This window comes from Aotus nancymaae, unplaced genomic scaffold, assembly GCF_030222135.1.
Source record: "Aotus nancymaae isolate 86718 unplaced genomic scaffold, 86718_ANA_hifiasm-v0.15.2.pri h1tg000003l, whole genome shotgun sequence".
In the NCBI taxonomy this organism is placed as follows: Eukaryota; Metazoa; Chordata; class Mammalia; order Primates; family Aotidae; genus Aotus; species Aotus nancymaae.
The window spans coordinates 6098190-6123261 of record NW_026988414.1 but is presented as its reverse complement, the minus strand read 5'-3'; the positions used below and the strand labels follow the sequence as shown (position 1 = coordinate 6123261).

General features: G+C 37.3%; 1 protein-coding gene across 3 annotated transcripts in view; it reads left to right on the top strand.

Moving 5' to 3' along the window:
* The window catches only part of PBX3 (PBX homeobox 3), a 234301-nt gene that overhangs the window by 192191 nt on the left and 17038 nt on the right, over positions 1 to 25072 (top strand). For all 3 annotated transcript variants that reach the window (XM_012458132.2, XM_012458133.3, XM_012458131.3), the window contains 2 exons: positions 1826 to 2016; positions 8140 to 8275. In XM_012458132.2, coding sequence (XP_012313555.1) covers positions 1826 to 2016; positions 8140 to 8275 — 327 coding nt within the window. The remainder of the gene's footprint in view (positions 1 to 1825; positions 2017 to 8139; positions 8276 to 25072) is intronic.

The following is a 25072-nucleotide window of genomic DNA, read 5'->3' as shown; positions in this document are numbered from 1 at the left end:
TGGCTATTAAACAACATAACTCTCACTCTTGAATTGTAGTATTAAAAAGCCCACCAATCTCTAGATGTTTATTAGATATGTATGTTGCATAATTCTACACTCTGAAGAATCCATAAGTATAATATAGTGTCACCACTCACAAGGAATTTAATATTTCCTATGGCTTAAAACATATTTTTTGAAAAATCTTGAAGTGATAAGCAAGACTCATTTTACCTAACCTTAGAAATATTTATGGAAAGCTCTGTAAAAGCTTAGAGTAAGTGAAATACTCAGTGTATAGGAAAGGTTAGTCCTCTAATGAGCAATTAGAAAAACTATCATGTGCTGTATGTGAGCAATGTTCAGGATATCTGTAGGGAAGTGGACATTATTATAACTTCAAAACGTGTCTTGCATTGATAAATGAATTGTTCTGTCTGCTCGCTCTTCAAGGGGCACCCGTGCAGTAAGATGCACAATTTCCCATCCTGCATTTTTAAGGAAAATGTCAGAAGAGATTATTTTTCTTCAAGAGTATAAACTGATGCTTTATTTACCAGGGCAGTACTGGATTTCAGTGTACCTCCAGTTACACAGATTTATAAATCAAAGAGAATATAGATGAAGTTGGATGCAATGGCACACACCTGTAATCCTAGCAGCTCAGGAGGCTGAGGTGGGAGGATCTCTAGGCCAAGAGTTTGAGACTCGTCTGAGCAACATAGCAAGACCTCGACTCTAAAAAAGATTTAAAAATTAGCTGGGTATGGTGGCACATGCCTGTGGTTGCTGCTACTTGGAAGGCTGAGATGGGAGGATTGCTTGAGCCCAGGAGCTTGAGGCTGCAATGAACTATGAGCACACCACTGCACTATAGTCTGAGTGACAGAGTGAGACCCTGAATTTTAGGAGAAACAAATATATGTATGTGTATGTGTATTAAAAGAGACAATGTCTGAGGATTGTTAACTAAAAAGTTTGAGACCCAAATCTAATACTTATTTCTGTTGGACGTCCCTTGAAGAGTTGAGCTGCTTTACACAGATGGCTTGTATCCACGAAGGGCCTGCACTACAGCTGAATTATAATAGGTCATTGTAATGCTTGACATGCAAGGCCCTTTATGTGCTAATTCAAACCTGAATCCCTTTTGCTTCTTTACATATTCTCTGTATTCCTACTTGCAGGTCTCTGAACTTGCAACATACTGTTATTTCTAGTGCCTGGGATTCCTCCTGACTTCCATCTTTATCCATCTTTCAAAGATGCTACCTGTTCTTTAAAGCTCAATCCATGAAGCCTACAAATGAGAATATTCCTTCCTTAGGACCTATTAATATCTTCCTGTTAGTCTTTGCACTGAATTAGTTTTTCATGTATTTTTCTCACCAAAGGCCAGGCCTGCATCTTACTCATTTCTGTGTTCCTAACAGCAGAGTTTGAACTTCGTAGTTGTTAAGTAAGCATCTGTTGAATAAATGTAAAACCCCAGAGAAAATAGGTGGTACCTAGTATTAACAATTAACATATATTTTTACTTAAATATGGGAATGTGAATATCCTCGAATGAGAAAATCTCATTTTGGAACTGGACAGAGGTGGGTGGGAAGAGTGGTTGAGTGCTGTGTCTCCCTTGCACATCTAACTATGCATGGTTTCAGAATTCTTGCTGTTTTAACTACTACTACCATTTTACAAGTATCTTAGTTTTCATTTTACCTTACACACTGTATAATACTATTGGTGATTGCAAATGAGGTGTAAATTCAGATGAGTTAATGTCTTGGTGTGATAATATAAATTATCCGTTTCCAAAGGAGTGATTTTTTTCCCCCCATTACAGGCATGTAATGAATTCACTACACATGTGATGAACCTTCTCCGAGAACAGAGTAGAACACGTCCCATTTCCCCCAAAGAGATTGAAAGAATGGTGGGCATCATCCATCGAAAATTTAGTTCCATTCAGATGCAGCTCAAACAAAGCACTTGTGAAGCAGTTATGATTTTAAGATCAAGGTTCCTTGATGCCAGGTATGTGAAGTCACAAATCTATTGCATGGCTTTCCCCCATCTTTCACTCCTTGTATATTATTTTCTGTAAAACTGGCCAGATCTTAGATTCTTCTTTAATTTGGCCATATGAGCTCTTTTGTACAATGGACAGGTAATTCAACTCATGGTGCCTGTGCTATCAAGCTTTTTCCTGTCTGGGAATGGTAGTGTGGGTTAGCTGCCAATTTATTGTCTCAGGAAATAAATAGGATTAGCATCCCTGCTAATGACTTCAGGAATATGTAGCCTTTCCATTCTGATGCTAAAAGATATTTTTTAAGGATAATTTTCTGCATATAACTATTTTAACAAAGGGTATTTTTTTTTCCTTGAGATAGAGTCTCACTGTGTTATCCAGGCTGGAGTGCAGTGGCATGATCTCTGCTCACTGCAACCTCCTCCTCCCAGGTTCAGGCAATTCTCCCGCCTCAGCCTTTCAAGGAGCTGGGACTACAGGCGCCCACCACCACACCCAGCTAATTATTTTTGTATTTTTAGTAGAGATGGGGTTCCCCTATGTTGGCCAGACTGGTCTTGAACTCTTGACCTTGATCTGTCTGCCTCGGCCTCCCAAAGTGCTGGGATTACAGGTGTGAGCCACCGTGCCCAGCACAAAGAGTATTTTCTAAGAATTTCTTAATGTTACACTGATTGTGCATATTATGGGAAAATACTTGGAGATACCAATACTCCTAAGAAGGAAGTGGCATTTCAGTTAATAGCAGTTACCGCAAAACTCAAGAGTCTGTATTTTTAAATCAAGAAAGCAAGCCTATCATTTTTCCTGTAAGGATGAAAATTTTCCTTTATCTGAAGCTTTTCCCAAGTTTCACAGGAATTAGGTAATGCATTGTATATGGTAATAAATTGTATATAGTGACCTACTGAGTGACGGAACAGAAGAATTGTCAATGTCCTAGTATATGCTGCCTCTGTAGGGATGCCTCTCAGGCATTGCTAAAGCTTATGATCAATCTGCAGCTTTGGAAAGGAGTTTCTATTTTATTTTTTTTTCTTTTCCAGTGGAATCTGACAGAGGTGATAATTATCATCCAAATCTCACAATATTAAAGGAAATAACTAAAATAGCTTCTCGACTGGAAGACAAAGTGTGTGGAGCAGTCTTTATGCCAGAGCTCTTCCTTAGAGCCAAATAAGAAAACATTATATCACCATTTTCCTAGTTAACCCAAACTTGATATCATCTTTGGTTCTCTCTTCTTCTGTATGGAATTAGTCACTAGAACTCACTGTTGCTTCCTTTTCAGTGTTTTTCATGTTAGCTCTCTTTCCATCTCAGTTCCTGTCCATCCTTTTGTACAAGGACTAGCACAGTACCTACTAGTCTTCCTGACTCCAGTCCTACTGCTCTCCAGCCCATCCTCCATATCTCGTCTGTTTCTGTAACATTACTGTGCTAACCTGATGGCTTTGCTTAAAAACCACAGTAGCTTTCCAGTGCTTTTACATGCATACTCACATATACACTCCTTAACCTGACATTTAGGGCCTGTCCCTGTCTGCATTACTTCTTTGTTGTTGTTAAGATTTTATTAGTCTTTTTTCTGTTTGAAAAATACCAAGCTCACTATGGAAAATTTGGAAAATATATGGAATAAAAGGATGAGGAATAAAAGTTAACCTCATTTTTATTACGTAAAGAAAAAATCACTATAAGTGTTTTAGAATATTTTCTTCTCTTTTTGTTTGTTTGGGGGCTTTTAAAAAGAAATGTTTCTGTGATGGGTCAATATACATAGTTTGGTCTGCTTTTTTAAAAATTTACAATGAATGCATAAACATTTTCGTGTAATTATAATCTCTAATTATAAATAGTATTTTAACAACTGAAGTTACCAAATGGATATAAAATAAATAATGTACTTAGCATTCCCTTATTTTTGAGCATTTGTCTCCATTAATTTTTCTTTTTCTTTTTCTTTTTTTTTTTTTGAGATAAGGTCTTACTCTGTCACCCAGGCTGGAGTGTAGTAAGTGACGCTATCAGGGCTTACTGCAGCCTCGACTTCCCAGGCTCAAGTGATCTTCCTGCCTCTGCCTTCCCAGTAGCTGGGAAGTGTGTGCCACCATGCTTGGATAATTTTTGTGTTTTCTGTAGAGATGGGGTTTCACCACGTTGCCCAGGGTGGTCTCAAACTCCTGAGCTCAAGCTACCCTGTCTCCTAAAGTGCTGGGATGAGTCACCATGCCCAGCCAACTATTAATTTTCATATAATCTCTTCCTTTTTTCCACAAATATTTATTGGTACTGAGGATATAGTGGTAAACAAGATAGGTTAACGTTCTTGCCCCAATTGAGTTTATATTCTCCTTGAGGAAACAGATAGTAAACAAGTGAATGAATATACTGTAACACTGTATTCAATAATGTAATGAAATGTAATAGGGTGATAAATGCTATGCAGAAAAATAAAGCAAGTCAAGAGGAGAGAAAATGAAGAGGGTGGTACTATTTTAGATAGATTTTTATTGAAACTAACATTTTAATGAAAATCTTCATGCATTGAACCTTTTTGGCCTTCAGGATTGTTTCCTAAGGATCAATTCTTAGAAATGGAATTATTAGATCAGAGTTTGAACATTTTCAGTGTTCTTATTTATATATCACTAAATTGTTCTTTCCTGTGTTTCTTCCAAAAATGAAATGCCTCATGGACTTATCTGTTTCTACTGCTTAGAATTCCTTCTTTTCCTGAGTCTAACCACTTACTTCCCTGCCTCCCACAACAAACCGTCTTTCTAAGTTAGTTACTGGTAATGAGTCATCATCTGTGAAAGTATATGGAACAGAGCCCAGAATGGAACCAAGTGCTCATACTTGTTGGGCCTAGTGAGATCTTGCTCATCATTCCAGGTCTGGTCTAAATGCTCCCATTTCAGAAAATCCACTTTAATCACCCCACTGGATTAGCTCTTCCTTCCCTTGAACACTTATACTATGTTTATTCAACTATTTAGACCAAACTTCATGTAGACTCCCTTTTCTTGTAGTTTTTCACAAACATTTCTTCTCTCCCTTAGTAAGCCATGATGTCATTGAAAGCAACAGCCAAGACTTACACATTTGCATTCCCCATAATTCTAGCAAATGACTTACACATTAGAGGCTACCAAAAGGAATTTATTGACTGGCCAGATAAATGAATAATTCCAGTTAATACTTTGTAACAGCTCAAATCAAAGTTAGAGAGGTAGCATCAGAGGGCAAAAAACATTTTAAAATTATTTGTCCAAATTTGAGCCTTTTAATAAAAAGCATTATGTAACAAAGATAGTAAAATATATGTCTGATAGAAAGGAATGTTTTCTAACATAACTGCTATCCTTATTTCTGCTGATACTTTCCCATTCTTGTCAACATGTATATTTATTTTTTCCATAACTGCATTCATAATGTATACACCTAAATGATTTATTTTTCTTCCATGAAGAGAAAGTATACTAACAGCCTAGAGAGAGCAGAGCCAGAATGAGAGAGTGGCAGAGCTTGGAGCAGAGTCCCTTCTCTCACAGAAATTGCTGGTAGTAATAATTGTGATGCTGATGGGACACATCCCTGGACTGATGTGCCACTGCACATTGGCCTCAGGCATAGCCATTTAGAGTGTGGTGAACCCTGGGGGAGTGAAACTGAAGGGAAATGCTTAATGGGCATTTTCTACAGGATGTTTTCTAAAAAATAAGTAACATGTAAGACCAAATTCTCTCATGTGCCTTCAAGTGAATGCAAATACTGAGCTTTGGTTCCATCTATTCTTGTAGTGCCTCCCAGCAAGCCCTCTGCACTGAGAAGGCAAGGGGCTCTGCTCTAGGCAAACATGCTCAGTCAGATGTATCATTCCCTTGCCCACTCTGGCTTTCCATGCTTGTGTTTTTCTTCATAATTGGACAAGATGAAGCATGCAGTGCAAAACAGTTAAGAACAAATTTGTGTAGGTCCCTCTTCTCTTCCAGTAGAAGTGCTGGAGTTTGGTCACAGACAGAATATCTGGTGAGCTATTCTGTTTGTTCTCTGAGGTGTTTGATGGTTGCTAAAAACCACCACTGGGCAAAATTGACGTGAGCCAAACTTCTCTTTGCTTTCCTAGATATATTTCTTTTTGATCCTCCTTTCACACATCCCTGTTTCCCAAAGAAATGTACTTGTGTCATCTCTTTCCCATCTACTCTGGGCCTTGCTCCTGGGCTCCATGTTTTATACTAGGAGTCACAAACTTATGTGCTTACATATAGTGGAATTGAGTGGAGTGGCTTGATCAGGGATATAGGGAGGGACAGGGAAGGTTAGAACAGGCAGGTACATGTCTAAGGGGACAGTCATCACCTAGCTTTAGCTTAGAGCTGCCTTCTGAGAACGTGGGCTCAGTATGGCTGACATCCTAATTTTTCATAAGAAGTCAGAAACTTATATTCTTATGAGCAGGTAATTACTGTGTGGTCTCAACAAATAATGTCTGTGGGTCAGATAATGCCTGTCAATTTGACATTTTTGTATCTACTGTAGACCTTACCCATGTACCTACTCATCAAAGTATGCCTCCTCAACGTGCCCTCACCTCGGGACCTTGTCTTGCTTTTCAAGCAACACATGACTCCTGCAAAAATGCTAACTGTTCTTGGTGTATTTGTCTTCCTTCCCCTCCTTCCCTGTCTTCCCCTACCACCTCTCCCATCCAGTTAATCATCAAATCCTGTTGATTTTAATCCTCAAATAGATCTTGAATCTCATCTTCATCCCTCAGAAAACAATAGTTTAACCCTCCTAAAAATTATTGAAATTAAGAAATTTCAGGACTAAAACCTGAGTTATTTTGATCAGACCTAGATATTGTGCTCCCTTGACTCTCCCTTAATGTTGAAATGTAGATCATATGCTTAACCTGCCATGTGAGTGACATCATTTTGACTAGAAAAACCTCATAGAGTGCATACCTTTACAACAGCCTACTCACGCTGTCTTTTCTGACTGTGAGATATCACAATTGAGAAGAATTAAGATTATTTGGAAGAAAGTATTAAGAAAATTATCTGGGGAAGGCATTTTTTAGTTACTGGAGTACTTAATTGAAAGTGAATTCTGACAAATGATAATTTTCAGGCTGGAATTCTTTAAAATCTTAATAATAAAACCCAAATATAAATGACATTTTTGCTACTTGAAATATGTTGTTGATAAATACTTGATCTTTTGAAAGTCTGTCACCCACTTCTTTGGCCCCCCCCAAAATATTTTGTTCTCTCCTCTACCTTGTGAAGAAAATCATCCTCAGTCTAGGCAGTTGCTTAAGCAGAAAAACTTAGAAATCCTTCCCGATGTATTTTTTTCCCCTAACTTTCCTTCTCTGTCTCCCTCCCTCACTCTTCCCATTCAATACATCATCAGGTCCTATTGCTTTTACCTTTCAAGTAAATCTTGAATCTTATTTTTATCACTCTCACCCTGTGCCAGGTTACTATCATCTTCAGTTTGACCAGTGGAATCATCTCCTAAAATGGGCTTTGCAGTTCCTTTCATGCCCTCCAACTATTCTCAGCAGTCAGAAGGATCTTTTAAAAACTTGAAACTTAAAGCCTTTAATAGTTTCCTATTGCACTCAGCATAAAATCCAAAAATTCTTATAGAGTCCACTGAGCTTCTATAATCTGCCCCCTGCCCATCCTTCTAGACTCATCTCACACATTCCCTGTCTTTTACTGTGCTCCAGGCTGCTCTAACCTTTAGACAAGAAATTTCTGTTTCAGAACTCTTCCTTTGCCCAGTCCTCTTCCCTGTAACCTCGCTGATAGACCTTGTTTGTTCTCACTGGATCTTCACTGAATACCTAAAGTGTTAGGTCCTCAAAGAATTGTGCTTTATAGTCTGGTATTTTTCTTAGTGATCCTACATCTTAAAATGAGTTGGATAATGGTTTCGAGGATGTCTAGAATATGACTTTAAAAATATCACAGAAATCAAATTAGACCTTAAGGATGTTTAAAAGAGAAATCTACTTTTTAGGTATGATTCTAATTAATCTATCCCTCTTAGGTTAATGCTGATTGTAACAGAATTTTTTTTTTTTTTTTTTTACTTTGTCATAGACGGAAAAGGCGTAACTTCAGTAAACAGGCCACAGAAATCTTGAATGAATATTTTTACTCACACCTCAGTAACCCCTACCCTAGTGAAGAAGCCAAAGAGGAGCTGGCCAAGAAATGCAGCATCACAGTGTCACAGGTGAGAAAGGACCATGGGTCTGTCTTGTTCCTGGTGGATACAGGAACCCCATTTCTTCCTCAGGGCATTATGATCAGATTTCATATCCAAATGTTCTTCATCAAAGAAGATGTGAAGAAAATCTAGATATATCCACAGTTTTAGGTGAGATTTTAAACCTTACATAATTTTTTAAAACCCTAAGTGGCAAGGAGTCAAGATCACCACCACCCACATTCCCCAGTGTAAATCTTCTATAGAGAGGGCATAAACATGCCACGGGGAGAGATGTAGTTTACACTTAAGTGACTCTCCAGTAAATGGCATGTATTCCTGGTTTCCCTGATTTAGATGACTGACCTAAGCTTCTACCAGCAAGAAACCAATTTATTTGTTGCCGAAAGGAAATTTAATATAACTCTTTGGTGAAAGCTTTGAGGAATTCACCAAGCTATTTCTTGGTAACCATGCTATAATGCTTGAGTCCCAAGGATTTCTTTGCTTCCTTTTGTCCATTAAACAGAAGAATTAAATTCATGCTTTCAGAGTTTTTGGCTTTGGGGTTTAAAAAAAAAAACATGTTCATTTGTAATAATTTCTGGCCCTGAAGTTAGTGGTCATCGTCTGACAAAAATACATTTAGCTTTAGTCAAATAGACTGGTATTTGGATTGAGGATTGGAAAAAAATAAATTAACAAACAACTGTACCTCTTGAGAACATAAATATATCCTATTTAGCATTACCTTTAAAATACAATTTTATTTAAATGTTCATATTTTTGTTAATAGATTGACATTTGAAGAGCATTTCTTCATAGCATGCAAAAGTGATAGTTTACCAACCAGATTTTATAGTGAAACTTAAGGAAAAGCTGACCATTGTCAAAAATTTCAGTGTTCTCTAGGGGTCACATGAAACCATTTTTAAAAGTAGTTTCTAAATAAATACTCCTGCTGTAGATGAAGTTCAAGATATTAAAGATCCCCTTCAAGTTCCAATGAGGACCTCATATCAGTGTCTGAAGTCATTGTTGTTTAAGGGAATAGGGCCTGGCTGTAAGATGATTTCCAGCTTCCCTTTTGGCATTATTTTCTGTAGAAACTCAAGAGCAAACTTTGATTCATAATTAAGGTTTCATTCAAGGTTTATTGTCGTTTCTCTTATGAAATGATATATCTTGATTTTTTTTTTGCTTGGTTAGAAATGGAATATAATTGACCAGGCACTGTGGCTCATGACTGTAATCCCAGCACTTTGAGAAGCTGAGGCAGGTGGATCATGAAGTCAGGAGTTTGAGACCGGCCTGACCAACATGGTGAAACCACATCTGTACTAAAAATGCAAAAAGTAGCCGGGTGTGATGGCACATACCTGTAATCCCAGCTACCTGGGAGGGTGAGGTAGGAGAATCACTTGAACCTGGGAGGCAGAGGTTGCAGTCAGCCACTGCACTCCAGCCTGGGCCACAGAGTGAGCGTCTGTCAAGCAAGCAAGCAAGAGAGAAAGAGATAGAGAGAGAGAGAGAGAGAGAATATAATTAAAGAAAGAGAGAGAAAGAAAGACTATAATTGATTTGGATTACCAGCCTATATACATAGATATGTATATTATATAAAACATTACTAACTGGGTTACTCACTTCCATATGAAATACAGAGGAATAGCATGATATACTGGGTTAGCCAGAGAAGACAAAATTAATTAAGAATCATTTCAAGTAGGATTTTATAGTGAGTGACTTTTCCCTGAACATTAGTGAAAGGATTAGGTTCATGTCAAACACCAGGTTGATGATGCCAAGTCTAGTTTTCCTGCTCTCACAACCACTCTCTGACTTAGAATTTGAATGTTTGTGGATGAATTTAAGACATTTTCCTGCTTCCACTCTTTTTTTAAAAAAAAAAAAAAAACCTCTATAACATATACACCAATAGTACAGATTAATATTATTTCAAAAACAATGAAATCTGGAGTTTTCATTAGCTGTAGTACCTCACATTTTTTGTGTAGTGTAGAGTGTGCTCAGTATACACGTGTGGAATAAGTGATAAAAAGGTTTCCTTCCAGCTGTTCTGAACTAGGGAGTTTTCACTTCTAAAATAGGCTAGGAACCCACTTACCAGTGTATTTTAAAAAAAATAATTAATTACTATATTCATTTCACTTGTTTTCTATGGAAAAATAGCTTTATTAGTTTCTAAAAAAATTTTTTAGCAATTGCTGAGAAAAAGTACAGAGGTAGAAATAATATAGATAGAGCTTTATTACTCTGTCTAAAAAGCAAACTTTCTGACTTTGTTTCTTCCAGGTCAGCCTTTCAAACACAGAATTTCAGCAATTAGTTTAAGTGTCAATTTAAATTGTGGCAGTTTCCTTCTCTTTTAATCATTTTTCTGCTTGTAATTTTCCATGATTCCTTCTTCCTACCTCTCTGAAGTGGAAACAGTGGTTATCATTTTAACTATAAAAGAAACAAGCCATGCTTATAAATTAATGGCATTTTGTTTATGTTTTTAAACAGTGAAAGCAAAGAATTTCTGTTGCAGGCCTGACAGGTCAACTGCTTTTTTTTTTTTTTTTTTCTTTTCTTTTTTTAAGACAGGCTCTTGCTCTATTACACAGGCTGGAGTGCAGGGGTGTGTTATCACAGCTCACCGTAATTTTGAACTCCTGGGCTCAAGCTATCCTTCTGCCTCAGCCTCCTTAGTAGCTAGGACTACAAGCACGCCACCACACTCGGCTAATTTTTAAACTTTTTGTACAGACAGGGTTTCACCCTATTGTCCAAGCTGGTCTTGAACTCCTGACCTCAAGTGATTCTTCAGCCTCAGCCTCCCAGAATGCTGGGATTACAGGCATGAACCATTGCACCTGGCCAACTACTTTCAAGTTAAAACGTAAATCATACTGAAATACAATTAAGTTTAGAATCTAGAAATTGTTCATAGAGAAAACTAACTTTAAAAATATTGAAACCCCCTGAAAACAGGCAACTGGAGTAACACTATTTTTACTAGATTTAGAATATATGAAACTGTGATTTATTATTTGCTGCAACTGCTTATAATACTTAATCATAGGAAAACTTCAGAAGAAATGTAAGGCAATACCTTTAGTGCTGTGAGGGCAGGATAAAATTTCTTAAACAGGACATAAAATGTGTAAGGAACAAAGGAAAAGATTGATAGATTCAATGGTAGAACTTTTGTTTATCAAAGTACTTAATAACGACTGAAAACATTAACATGATACAGCCATTCAGTAAAGATTGGATCAAATCTAATTATCAATAGATATTAACATTTAGAGGAAAATTTTGATGAAGAATATGGTCTTAAAATGTCTCTCTGTAGACCATTTAAAGTTGCAAGAGATTTTTAAAAAGTAATAATGGAGTGGAGAAATGGAACAAAAACTTGACCAGGTGACCAGAATCAACATCACCAAGGAGGAGTAGATGGACATTGGGTGTAGTATTTCAATCAAGAGCATAACCTGAGTTGAATCACAAGGCAATACCAGACAAATCCCAAATGAGGAATGTTCTATTGAGGACACAAGTGGGGAGGGAGCATTATTCTTTAAAAATGTCCAAGAAAGGGCATGGAAATGTTCTAGATTAAAAGAAGCTAAAGAGCTATGACAAGTAATTGCAATACTTCACCCTAGATATAATTCTGTACTGTAGGACAAAACATACCATAAAGGATATTGTTGGGTTAAATTTACTGAAGTAAATTGTAATTGATAATCATACTATGGTTATGTGAGAGAATCTCTCTAGACTTAGGAAATATACCCTGACTGACTTAGGGGTAAAGGACCATGATGTATATAACTTACCCTCAAATGTTCAGAAAAAAAATATATGTGTTTGTACGTATATGTGTGTATATAAACACACATACACATACACATAGAGCATGAGTGCCCACAAAGATAAAACAAATGGTCCAAAATATTAATAATGGGGGAAGGACATATAGAGATACTCTTTATCTGTTTTTTTTTTATTGTTGCAGCTTTTTTGCACATTTGAAATTATTTTCAAATAAAATATTGTCTCAACTGTGGAAAAGGCCCACAGACTGCAAGAAGATATTTACAAATGTATAAGCAAGAGAGGATTAAAATCCAAAATATATAAGGAACTCCTATAAATTAATAAGAAAAGGGAAAGAACCTATTTCAAAAATAGGCAAGAGAATCAAACAAGGATTTCATGGAAGAAAAAACATAAATGGTCAATTGTATGAAAATATCCTCATTCTTATTAGGAATCAGGAAAATGTGATTTAAAAATTGCAGTGAAATAACTTGGGTTTCCTAGATTGGCACATTCTGCTACCAAGAATGTGTAGCAGTAGGAGCCCTTACGATATTGGTGGTAGGGATGTAAATTGATATAGCCACTTTGGAAAACTTCTAACATTATTTTATAAATTTGAACATGCATATACCATTCAACCCACAATTTCTAGAATACCTCTTGTCTGTATTTCAGGAAACATTGTTAAGAAGATTCATAGTAACATTGTTTGAAATGGCAAAAACTTGAAACAAACCATTTGTCCACAGACTGAAGAAATGGATTAATATACAGTGTTACAATCCCACAATGGAGCACTCTACAGCAGTGGAAAAAGAATGATCTACATGTATCAATTCATGTTGAGATAAAAATGCAAACTGGAGAATACACGTAACATAACATTTTTACAAAGTTTAAAACCAAGCAAGCTAAACGACATGTTGTCAGGGGACACATATGTATGGTTAAACAAAAAGGAAAGAAAGGCAGTGATAAAATAAAATAATCCAGTAAGATGGAATCAAGAAGGAACATTCAAGGAGTTTCAGTGTTAATAGTCTTTTTAAATTTTAATGGCAGGTTTACAGAGATTGATTATTATGCATTACAAACCTGCACATGTAAGGCAAGGAAGTCTCATGCCAGTTATTAAATCTATCTAATTTAAAAAGACTGTTTCCATTCATTTGTTTAACAAATATTTATTGTATAACGCTGATTATGTGCCAGATACTGTTTTAGGGATGAAAGAGACATCAGCGAACTTAACCAGACAGACCCATGTCCTACCTGACAGAAATGTGTACACATACTCAGCAAAAGATATGTATAGGAATATCCTTAGTAATAGTATTCATAATAGCCAAAACTAGAAACAATGCAAATGTTCATCAACAGGAAAATAGGTAAACAAGTGTGGTATATTTATGTATATTTGGAATATTATTCTACAGTGAGAATGAAGAACTATAACTATATGTATCTACATAATGCTAAGTAAAAGAGGTGCTTGATTTCATTTACAAAAATGGAAAAACAAACTTCATTTATAAAAAATAGAAAAACAAGCCATTTATAAAAAATGGAAAAACAAGTGAAATTAACCTTAGGGGTCAGAAATCAGATTAGTAGTTATCTTTAGGGGAATGGTGATTGGAAGGAGGAAGAGCTATTTCTTGATCTAAGTAGTAGTTCCATAGGTATGTTCACTTTATGAAAATTCATTAAACTCTACACTTATGATGTATGCCCTTTTTTGTATATTTTTATTTTATTTGTCTAAAAAGTTTACTTAAATAACAAAAATAAGCCTGCCCTTATGGAACTTATATTTTTGTGAGAGTATACAGATAAAGTAAACAAGATAGATAGTTACATAGTGATAGGTGCTCTTGCCGATGAAGGAAGGAAGGGGTTAGAGGATGCAATTTTTAATAGGGTGGTAAAGGAAGCCCCTCCTGAGGAAGTATCTTTTGGTTAGATTGAAGGAGATGAAGGACAAGTCGTATGGATCATCGGTGAGGAAGATTCTAGCGGAGGGAACAGCAAGTGCAGAGGCCCTGAGCAAGGAAGCAAGTAGTAGGAGATGAAGTTAAAGATACTGGGGACCAAATAAATAGTGCAGGGGCCTTCTAGGCCATGGTGATGACTTGGGCTTTCACTGTGAGCTGGGAAACTGAGGAATGACACAGATCTGACTAAAGTTTTGTTTTGTTTTTTAAGACAGAGTCTTGCTCTTGTTGCCCAGGCTGGGGTGCAGTGGCACTATCTCAGCTCACTGCAACCTCTGCCTCCCAGGTTCAAGCGATTCTCCTGCCTCAGCCTCCTGAGTAGCTGGGACTACAGGCGCATCCCACTACACCTGGCTAATGTTTTTTATTTTTAGTAGAGACGGGGTTTCACTGTGTCAGCCAGGATGGTCTTTATCTCCTGACCTCGTGATCTGCCTGCCTCGACCTCCCAAAATTCAGCGATTACAGGTGTAAGCCACTGTGCCCGGGCACAAGATCTGACTAAAGTTTTATAGGATCACCATGGCAGCTGTACTGACACTAGACCATGGGAGGCAAGGGGAAGCAGAGATATCAGGGTACACTGAAGTGTTTGTGATAGAGTTGATGAGATGTGACTGGGTACTGTATACATTGTGAAGGTACAGGGTTTCCTGGTAAGTTGGATGTAGGATGTGTAAGAAAGAGATTTGCTAAATCAGGATTTGAAATTTCTGATTTCTTAAGACTTGGTTTGATTGAGTAAGCTGAAGTTCCCCTTTTACGTTAACAACCTGAAAATTGACAAAAGAAGAAACTATTTTAAATGTCATATGCACTGAGAATCATACTTAAATTGTCACATAATCTTAATTAGTAGAGCAGATATTAATTTACTTTTTGGAATAGAGCTAATTTACATTGATTATTCAAGTTACTAAGCCATAAAAAACTTCAATGTTCCCCTAATTCCAATTTTGAATTTGAGTAACTGGCTGTATTTTCTCTGCTAGGTGTTTTTAGAATGAAAAATGTTAACTTAGTCTTCATTTCTGCTGTAAGTGAAATGTACTGTCAAGAAAAGATTGATTTAAAAAAACTAAAATAACAAATGAGAACCAGAAATGATAAGAGATTAAGTGGCAGCATCAAGACTCATTCATTTATTCATTCAACCAACATATTTTAGAGCTCTTAAAGTAGCAGATAAGACCTGCTTTAATAATAGTCTAGCGTACTTAACATCACAATCTAACCCATACAGATGAGGAAACTGAAGTTCAGAGAAGTTAAGTGATTTGACAAGGGTCACAAACCTTAGTGAGTAGGGGACTTGGGGATTTTTACACAGAGATTCTTGATAAAAGGGGAGAAACTGAAGTGTTACTTTTTTTCCTGCAAGAGGCAGTGTGACTCACTCATCCTCAGGGGCCAGGCTGCAGAGTACTGGTTTGCGAGGCACAGACCTTGGCTTGTATCACTAGGGTTGCATCATTTTCCCCTTAAGCTACTTTAGAGACTCTAGGCTAGTTAGTAGTCTGAGATCTCTTTACTCATTAAACTACTTATTCCAAAGCAGTGAATATTCAGTAAGCTAATTAAAATTTGTAAGTAAGATTTCCTTATTAAAAAAAACTATTCAAATAAGAAGAAGCTCGTTAAAATAATAATTAGAGCAGGAAAAAAGAAGACGACTGTCGAATTACAGTATTTTTTTTTTCCAGCTATACATAAAGGCCTTTTCAGTTGCTTTGGCGGTAGACAGAAGGCAGGAAGTAGATTTCTACTGTATATGCAGTTGGTAAAACAGAAACAAGTTGAAGGAAAAGGCGGCTATTTTGTTAAAATGGTTCTTTCACATGTGTTAAAAAAGGGCTACAAACCCTCTGTTCTAGAAGCTCTGATTGTGTATCCCAGTGAAGGTGGGACATCATTAAAGAGTGCGCAGAGAAAAAAAGAGCAGATTGTAAAAAGATGGGATCTTTGAGGATGCTATAGCACCAAGTACAGTTGAGGCATATCTGCAAGATTTAAAGAACAGGGAAGCTTCTGATTTTTTTTGTTGCTGTTGTTCTCTACAAACAATCAGCACCATTAGTGTGGCGTTTAAAGCTTGCTCTAGTGATGTCAGGTATTATATTTATTTTAGAATTTACTATTTTGAGGAAATCTCTAACGCTCAGTTGATATGATACCCAAAGAAAGGATAAAGAGACAATTTCTAGGCCACGCATGGTGGCTTACACCTGTAGTCCCAGTACTTTGGGAGGCCGAGACGGGCAGATCGTCTGAGCTCAGGAATTCAAGACCACCCGGGCAACCCTGTCTCTACTAAAATACAAAAAATTAGATGGGTATGGTGGCAGGCACACGCCTGTAGTCCCAGCTACTTGGGAGGCTCGGGCACAAGAATCACCTGGGCCCGGAGGTGGAGGTTGCAGTGAGCCAAGATCATGTCAGTGCACTCCAGCTTGGACTAAGAGTGAGACTCCATCTCAAACAAACAAAAAAAGAGACAATTTCCAGCTTAGATTTAGTGTTTCTGAGTTTCCCTATACCCGGTAGAAGTCATAATCAGAATTGTGGTTCCTCCAGTTTTTGTCCCTTTTGCCTTCTTTTGCCTATTCCATCTCTTCGTCCCTCCAATTGAGTATTCCTATCAGTTCTATTCATGCTGGTCTCAGCACTGTGTCTAACCTTTCTATTGCCTTGCTTCCATGAGGCACTCGAGACCATTAGGCCAATATATAAGCCAGGGTCCCAGCAGGAAACAGATGTCACACTCAAACTGGAATAATTGGAGAACACTTTATAAGTGAGGTAAAATGACTTTCCCAAGGTCACTGAGCAAGTGACTATTTACAATAGTGTGGGCAGAGTGTAGGGAAACCACAAAGGATAATGCTAGTGATTGGTTCTGTTACCCACTTGACCTGAAGAGATGAGGGAAGTTTCAGTAGACATCAAGACAGAGGAGGTGTGTGGAGAAGGCCAGTGACTAAGACCTGAGAAAAGGCAGCCTTATAGTGCAGGAGTCAGGGGAACAAATACTGTGCCCTCGCTCTTATCCTTTCCCATCTGCTGCCAGTGCCTATTATTGGCCAGAAATCTGAGGACACCCAGGGCAGCCTCCTGGGGCCCATGACAGGGTAGAGAGCGGATAGGGAGGAGTGAAGAGAAGATAGACAATATAGACTAAAGGGTGAAGATACCAGGTCAGAACAGGCTCCATGTGCTCAAGCCTCCTGGCTTCCCACTTAGGTTGATTCTGTGATGTTCGCATCCGGAAACCTTCTTGAGAGATGCTCTTCGGCTTTCCTTGTTTCTTATCTTTTGATTTCTCTTCTTCTCTCCCAATCCTTCTGTTAACTATGTGGAGAACACATTATAATTTTTCTAAAATAAGTGTGGGTTTGAAAGTAGAAACTACAATTTAAAGAAGTTAATGTGATCTAGCCAAAGGTACTTACCAGGATTTTTGGCTATTTTCCTAATTTACTCAATAGGTACTTAGTGCCTACTATATGTGAGGCACCATGCCTGGCACTGTGGCAAAGAAAGGTGAATAAGTTAGAGTTCTTCTCCTTAAGAAATATTAAGTTTCTTGGAGGAAACAGACAGATGTGTTACCGACAGAATATAAAAGTTACCTGGTAGTACAAGGTACAAATGGATGCCATGTGTGGAATATAGTACAAAGAGGGGTTTACTTTCTACTGAGAGCATCAGGAAAGACCTTCTAGAGAAAATGATGTGTAGAACCTGGACATGGATGAATAAGACTTTGGGAGAAAGGGTATTCTAAGCAAAGGAAACTCAAAAGCAAAAGACAGATACGTTAGGAAAACAGTTTAGTAAGTCTAGAGCCAGTGTTATTATGTCAGGGGTGGGGATTTTATTATAAGACTTAAGGCTACAGACTGTGAAGACTGACAAACCTGAACTAAAACCCCAGCTCCTCCCCAGTTTATTAGCTCAGTGACCTTAGGCAAGTCGTACTGTGTCTCCTTTCCTTATGTGTGTAGTTGGGATAAAAATAGCATATTCTTCCTAGGACTATGGGAGTTTCAGTAAGATAAAACAGGTGTAAATCACCTAGAGGAGCGCCTATCACAGAGTAAGTGAAGATGCAATAGTAATTATTGTTAATGCAGTTTCTCCTGCATTAACAATTAGGAATTGTCTAACCCTGCCCCTTGCCACATACATACAAACATTTATTAATTTCTACTTCTTCAAAGCTCACTTCAAATGTCAGTTCTTCAAGAAGGCTTTCCTTGATACCTCCAGTTCCTATTCTCCATTGTATATTCTCAAAACTTCTTTTCCCCGTGATTGTAACTAAATAATGATTTGTTAAATACTGTTACCCTGATAGATGGTAAACTTGATTTTGGCCAGAACTACTATCTTATTCAGCCCTGTATTCTTAATGCCTAGCACAGTGTGTCCAGCACATAGACATTTATTGAAGATGGTGATATTATTAACTGATATAGGAAACACATAAGGAAAAGCTGGTTTGATGTAGGGGACATTAAAGCTTTGTGGTAGTTATGCTAGGTTTGCATTGCCTTCAGCATCTGTTGGGAAATGTTCAGACTGGAAATATAACTCAGAAGAAAGGTCAAGTTTAAAGATACAGCTTGGAGGTCATTCACTTAAGTTCATAGTTGAGGCCCTGGGAATGGATGAAGTTGCCCAGGGAATCTGCAGATAATAAAATAAGGCTGGAGGAAATGAGATTTCCCTGATTCCATTGCCAATTTTAAGATAGTAGCTAAGAGGCTGAGAACTTAAGCAGGGCTTTGGACAACTTTTCAGTGGGAAAAAGATGTGAATTGGTGTCTACAACCTGCTAAAGGATGCTGCCTCTTTCCCTTTGCTTTGGGTTTGGACTTAAACTGCTAGGGCTACATCTTAGCAGCAAGTGCATTAGAAATAGACCCTATTGGAAGAGCTACTGTTCTACCTTTAGAGTACCTCATTCCTTGACTTTGGATTGCTGTTATTCATAGATGCTTAGGCAAATCAAACACAAACTTGTGTGTGTGTGTGTGTGTGTGTGTGTGTGTGTGTGTGTAGCAACATCCTAGACTTCAAGTTGTTTCTATAAACAAAGCAAAAAAAAATTGGGCACACAATCAGAAGAAAACATATACAAGACAACATGACAATGTGTGCAGAAACCAGCAGAAACAACAGACAATAGAAACAGACTCACAACAGTATAGGAAATAAAGGAATCTGATATGGACTATAAAATAACTATGCTTAGTATATATAAGGGAGGAAAAGACAAACTGGCCAATTTTGTCAGGGAATTGGAAACCATAAAAAAAAAGAGTTAAATAAAAATGTTAGAATCAAAATTAAGAACATAGTGGATTGGGTTAAAAGCAGATTAGACACTGCTGAAGGGAAAATTAGTGGACTGGAGGATGAGTCACAAGAAAATAATGATACTGAAGAATGCAGAGACAATAGGATAGAAAAATTAGGAGACAGAGAATAGAAGACATAGAGGATACAGTAAGAAAGTATAATATAAATGTAATTGAGCCCCAGAAGCAAATGTGAGAATGTGTCAGAAGCAGTATTTTAAATGTAATGACTAAAATAAAGTCTCTATTTCAGAATCTTAGTCCCACTCCCCAAAGGCAATTCATTAACAGTGTCTTATATAGTTTTTCTAAAATATTTCATAATCTACCTGTTCTTTTCAAATATTTATACTGAGCCATACTACACACACTGCACTTAGCAAAACCCATAGCAAATTTCAAGCCCTAGATTCATGAAGAATGCCAGTCCCCAAACAGAATAAATGAATAGGAATCCACACTAAACATCGTTGAAACAAAAGCAGCCAGAGGGAAAAGTAAGTTTGCCTTCAATAAAGCAACAATTGAATGACCACCGATTTCTTAACTGAAACAATAAAGATATAATACAGTAGAGTGATATCTTAAAAGATGAATCAAATTAAATGTCAGCCTAGAATTCTGTACCTGCCAAAAATATCCTTTAATAGTGGAGGTGAAGTAAAGACATTTTCAGTCAAAAATTGAAATAATTTTTCTCATTGTCTCTCTAAAGGAAATACAAAAAATGTGTTCTTCAGACAGAAATAAAATTATTACAGATACAGGGTAGGAGATACAAGAAGGAGTAGAAAAGCAAAGAAAAGGATAATATGTATGCAAATCTAAGTGAATAATGTCTTATTTTGCTTATAGTATGTATAGAATTAGAATACACAACAATAATGCCTTGTAACTTATGAGAGGAAAGTAAGTGTTCTAAGACTCTAACATTTTCTGGGAAAGATGGCAAAAGTACCAATTAGTGAAAAAGTACCAACTAATGTTTTAATAGTCGAGAAAGTGTAAATCTCTAGGGTAGTTACTTAAAGAAAACTTAAAAGAGTGTGTAGCTTTCAAACTAATAGTGACAGAGACATAGAATTTTTTTTTAAAATAAGCAGTCTAGAAGATGACAAAGAAAGAAGAAAAATGCATAGTAAGTGGGAAAAATAGGAAGTAGTAAGATGATAGGTTTATACCTAAATATGTCAGTAATCACATTAAAGTAAACGAATTTAATACTCTAAGTAATAGAGTCAGGATTTAAAAATGAAACTTAATTATGTGTTTTCTAAGACACATTTAAAATATAAGGACAAAGAAAGTATAACAGTATGAAAAAATGTAAATGCAAACAATAGCCAAAAGAAAGTTTGTGTTGATCTAACAGTAACAGATAAAGAGCACTTCAAGGAAGCTCAAAACAAACAAACAAACAAAAACATAAAGCAAAACTTATGCAATTTTAAAGAAAAATAGACAAATTCAAAATCACTATAGGAGATTTTCACACTTTGACTGAGTAAGCAGACACACATACATATAATTCAGTAAGGACATAGAACAGTGCTTCTCAAATTGTAGCATACATAAATAAGAATGATCTGGAGAGCTGTTAAAATACGGATTCTGGGCCCCATTCCCAGAGGTTCTGATTCAAAGTGTCTGCAGTGGGCCTGGAAATTTACAACTCCCAGATTAATAATGATACTGATGGTTCTGGAACTACACTTTGGAGTAGCACAGATGTAGAAGATTTTAACACCACCATTAGCACACTTGACCTAATGAACATAAATAGAAACAGCACATTCAACAACTGCAGAATACACATTCTAATTTTAAGCACTTACAGAACATTTTGAAAGTTGACTATATTCTGGGACATAAAGCACCTCTCAATAAATTTTAAACAATTTGAAACAGAGTTTATTTTCTGACTACAGTGGAATTAAACTAGAAATCACAAACAGATAACCAGAAAATAACAGATAACAAAATTCCATATGTTTGGAAATGAAGCAATATAATTAAGCAATATAACCCCTGGGTTAATGAAGAAATCACAATGGAAATTAGAAAATAACTGAATGATAGTGAAAAGATAACAAACCAGAACTCATGGGTTGCAGCTAAAGCCATGTTTAGAAAGAAATTCATAGCTTTAAATACATATTATATGTACATGAATGTGTGTATGGTATGTATATGTATGTATATACTGTACATATCTGTATATATGTGTGCGTGTATATACATATGTGTGTATGTATATATGAAAGGCTGAATATTAGTGAGCTAAGGGTACATTTCAAGATATTAAAAGACAGTAAATTAAGCCAAAAAAATGGAAAGAAGGAAATAGTAAACATAAGTGCGGAAATTAACAAAATTGCAAAAAGAGTGCATTACGGTGCAACAAAACCAAGTTGGTTCCTTCAAAATCTCTATTTGAGAATCTTAGTTTCGCTCCCCAAAGGCAATTAACAGTGTCTTATATTTTTTTCTAAAATATTTCATGATCTACTTGTTCTTTTCAGATATTTATACTGAGCCATAATACACACACTACCCTTAAATTTTTTTTTAAAAACAACAATTTATCTTGGGAAAATTTTCAGTATTTTGGTTCATGAATCCATCTCATTCTCTTTTTCTTTTTTCTTTTTCCCCTTCCCTTTCCCCTTCCCCTCCCCTCTCCTTCCCTTCTTCTTCCCTTCCCCTTCCCTTCCCTTTCCCCTCTCCTCCCCCTCCCGTCCCTTCCACTCCCCTCCCCTCCCTTCTCTTCTCTTTTTTCTTTTCTTTTTTTTCTTTCTTTTCTTTCAGATCTTGCTCTGTCACCCAGGCTGCTGTGCACTGGCACAGTCATAGCTCACTGTGACCTTGAACTCCTAGGCTCAAGTAATCCTCCTGCCTCAGTCTCCTGAATAGCTAGAACTAGAGGCATGCACCACCACCCTGGCTGATTTTTAAATTTTTTTATAGAGGCAGTATCTTGCCACATTGCTCAGGCTAGGCTGAAACTCCTGGCCTCAGGCCTCCCAAAGTGCTGGGATTACAGGTGTGAGCCACCGCACCCAGCCCCCATCTCATTCTTAAGTAGTAGCTACGTGATATTCCATATATTGTTAACTGGTAGGTAATTGGATTTTCAGTCTTTTGCTATTATAAAGACTGCAGCAAGAAACATTGTACATAATGTGTTTGTAGATTAAATTCTTAGAAATGGAATGTTTTTGTTTTGTTTTGTTTTTTGTTTTTTGTTTTTTTAAATGAATATGAGGAAGCCCAAAGGAGAGTGAGAAGTAGGTAAACATGTATTCTGGAATCGAACCACCTAAGTTCAAATGCTTGCTCCATACGTTTACTAGTTGTATGTCTTTGGGCAAGTTGTTTAAATTATCTGTGTCTCAGTTTTCTCATCTGTAAAATAGGGAAAATAATGGAACCTACTTCATGGGATTGTAATGAGAATTTAATGAGTTAATATATGTAGAGTTCTTAGAATAGTGCATGGCAGTTAAGAAGCCTTACGTAAATACCTACAAGTATTATTATAAGAGGACACTTGATTATGGGCAGAGTGAAGGCCAGGGTGAGTTTGGATTTGGGAGGTTGAAGGCAATTGAAAGAGGGACTGTTTCAGGGCAAAACAGTGCCTGGCTTGCACTCATTAAATGTTTGTGGAATGAATGATCTGGCCAGAGATGAATCAAAAGGTATAATTATTGGCAAAGCCAGACAGGGTCCTGGGCTTGTGATTTGCCCTAGCAAAGCTCGGGGCCCAGGAATAAAAGGATAAAGGGACCAACTGAATTACCAGACTGGGGCCTTGTCAGGTGACTGGGTAGAAGGTTAAGGGAGAGAAGTTAGAAAGTAGTAGTTTCCTTTTCTCCCTCCAGTCTTATTGAAGTTATGTGGTGAGACCATGGCCTTGCAGGTACACCAGATTCTTTACCAAAACTCATTTGAGTTCCTTGTGTCCTATGTGGGCAGTGGTGCTATTCTTTATCTAATTTATTTATTTAGAGACGGGGTCTCCTTCTGTCACCCAGGCTGCAGTGCAGTGTGGCGAGATCTTGGCTCGCTGCAATGTCTGCCTCCCAGGCTCAAGTGATCCTCCCAACTCAGCCTCCCAAGTAGCTATTTCTACAGGCATGAGCCATGCCCAGCTAATTTTTGTATTTTTTGTAGAGATGGGGTTTCACCATGTTGCCCAGGCTGGTCTCAAACTCCTAAGCTCAAGCAGTCCTCCCACCTCAGCCTCTCAAAGTGCTGGGATTACAGGCATGAGCCACAGTGCCCCGCTGGTGCTGTCCTTTCATATCACGTATTTTGATAAACTGTTACTTTAACTTCAGATGACTGTATGTTCAGTGTAGGAAGGCAGAGAAGTCACTCAAACTCTGCTCCAGGACTATTTAGTAGCAGTGTAACCTTGAGCAAATTATTTAATGATCCATTTTTTATCTATAAAATGAGAATAATGATAATTTCCTTAGGGGATTCAGGGGCCAATGAGATCATGTATGTAGAGTGCCTAGTACAGGGCCTGGCATCTCATGAGTGTTCATGAAACGCCAGTTGTCATCCATTCAACCTACATTTTCTTGCTGGGCATACAGAGTCTTGTAAAGGATCCAAAAGAAAGAGGGAACAGAGGCTCTGACATCCAGCAAACTAGCATGCTAGGTGTTCACAGGCTCCCTAAAGGTGAGAGCCAAGGAGGGGCATGAGGGTGTGTCTGTTTTTAGTCTTCTCTAATGGACCTACTTTTGGTGTATTCTTTGCTCCAAAAATGCAGGAGATTCATTTTTGGTGAGAATTAATTATATATGTTGAAAGAATGCTGTGCTTTTTGAGGGTAGGTATGCCCACTTTAACAATTAAATGAAATTTATCTGGATTTTTAAAAAGAAAAGAATACTACAGCGTGTATATGGCAAGGAGTGGTGTTTGAATAAATAAATGTTTCCCTTAAACAGAGGTGTGACTATAGGATTCCTTTTCATAGGACACTGAATTCATGTTGGTGTTTTTATTTGCAGGGATTAGATTTACACGAAACTTGTCAGGACAAAAGGTCTGGCCCATCGTTATTTGGAGTGCCCTGTGCGTTCATTCTGAGATTCTGCTGTGTTGCCTGGGAGATGACTCCACCTTTCAGTGTAGTTGATGGGAGGCAGTTCCACAGTTGTGATGTCAGTGTTTCAAAATCTGTTAAAGAGCTTTCCATAGAGCCAAGAAAGAAAACTATTCAGTTGTATACCTACCATGTTTTTTTTTTTAAATGAGAGAAATAGTTTTAAAGAAAACAAGTCCTTAACTGTAAATGTTATCTGTGGTAATTTAGAGGCACCCCTCAGCACGTGTTTTAGGGAGTTGAACAGTGTCATCCATTTTCTGTATACTGTGGCCGCAAGGCTGACGTTTTATATACTTTTGCAGATGAGCCTCTCTGTGAATGTCACGAGCGGTTATCAGTCTATCATGCAGAGTAGAAAGGGCAAAGCTGAACTGTAAGGGTGTCAGCACATTATGGCAATAAAATTTTTCACAGCCTTAAATAAAAAAATACTGTACTTGACAAGTGAATCTGTTTTAAATTATTTCAAATGCTATTTCTATTTGTTCAATTCTCCCATTAG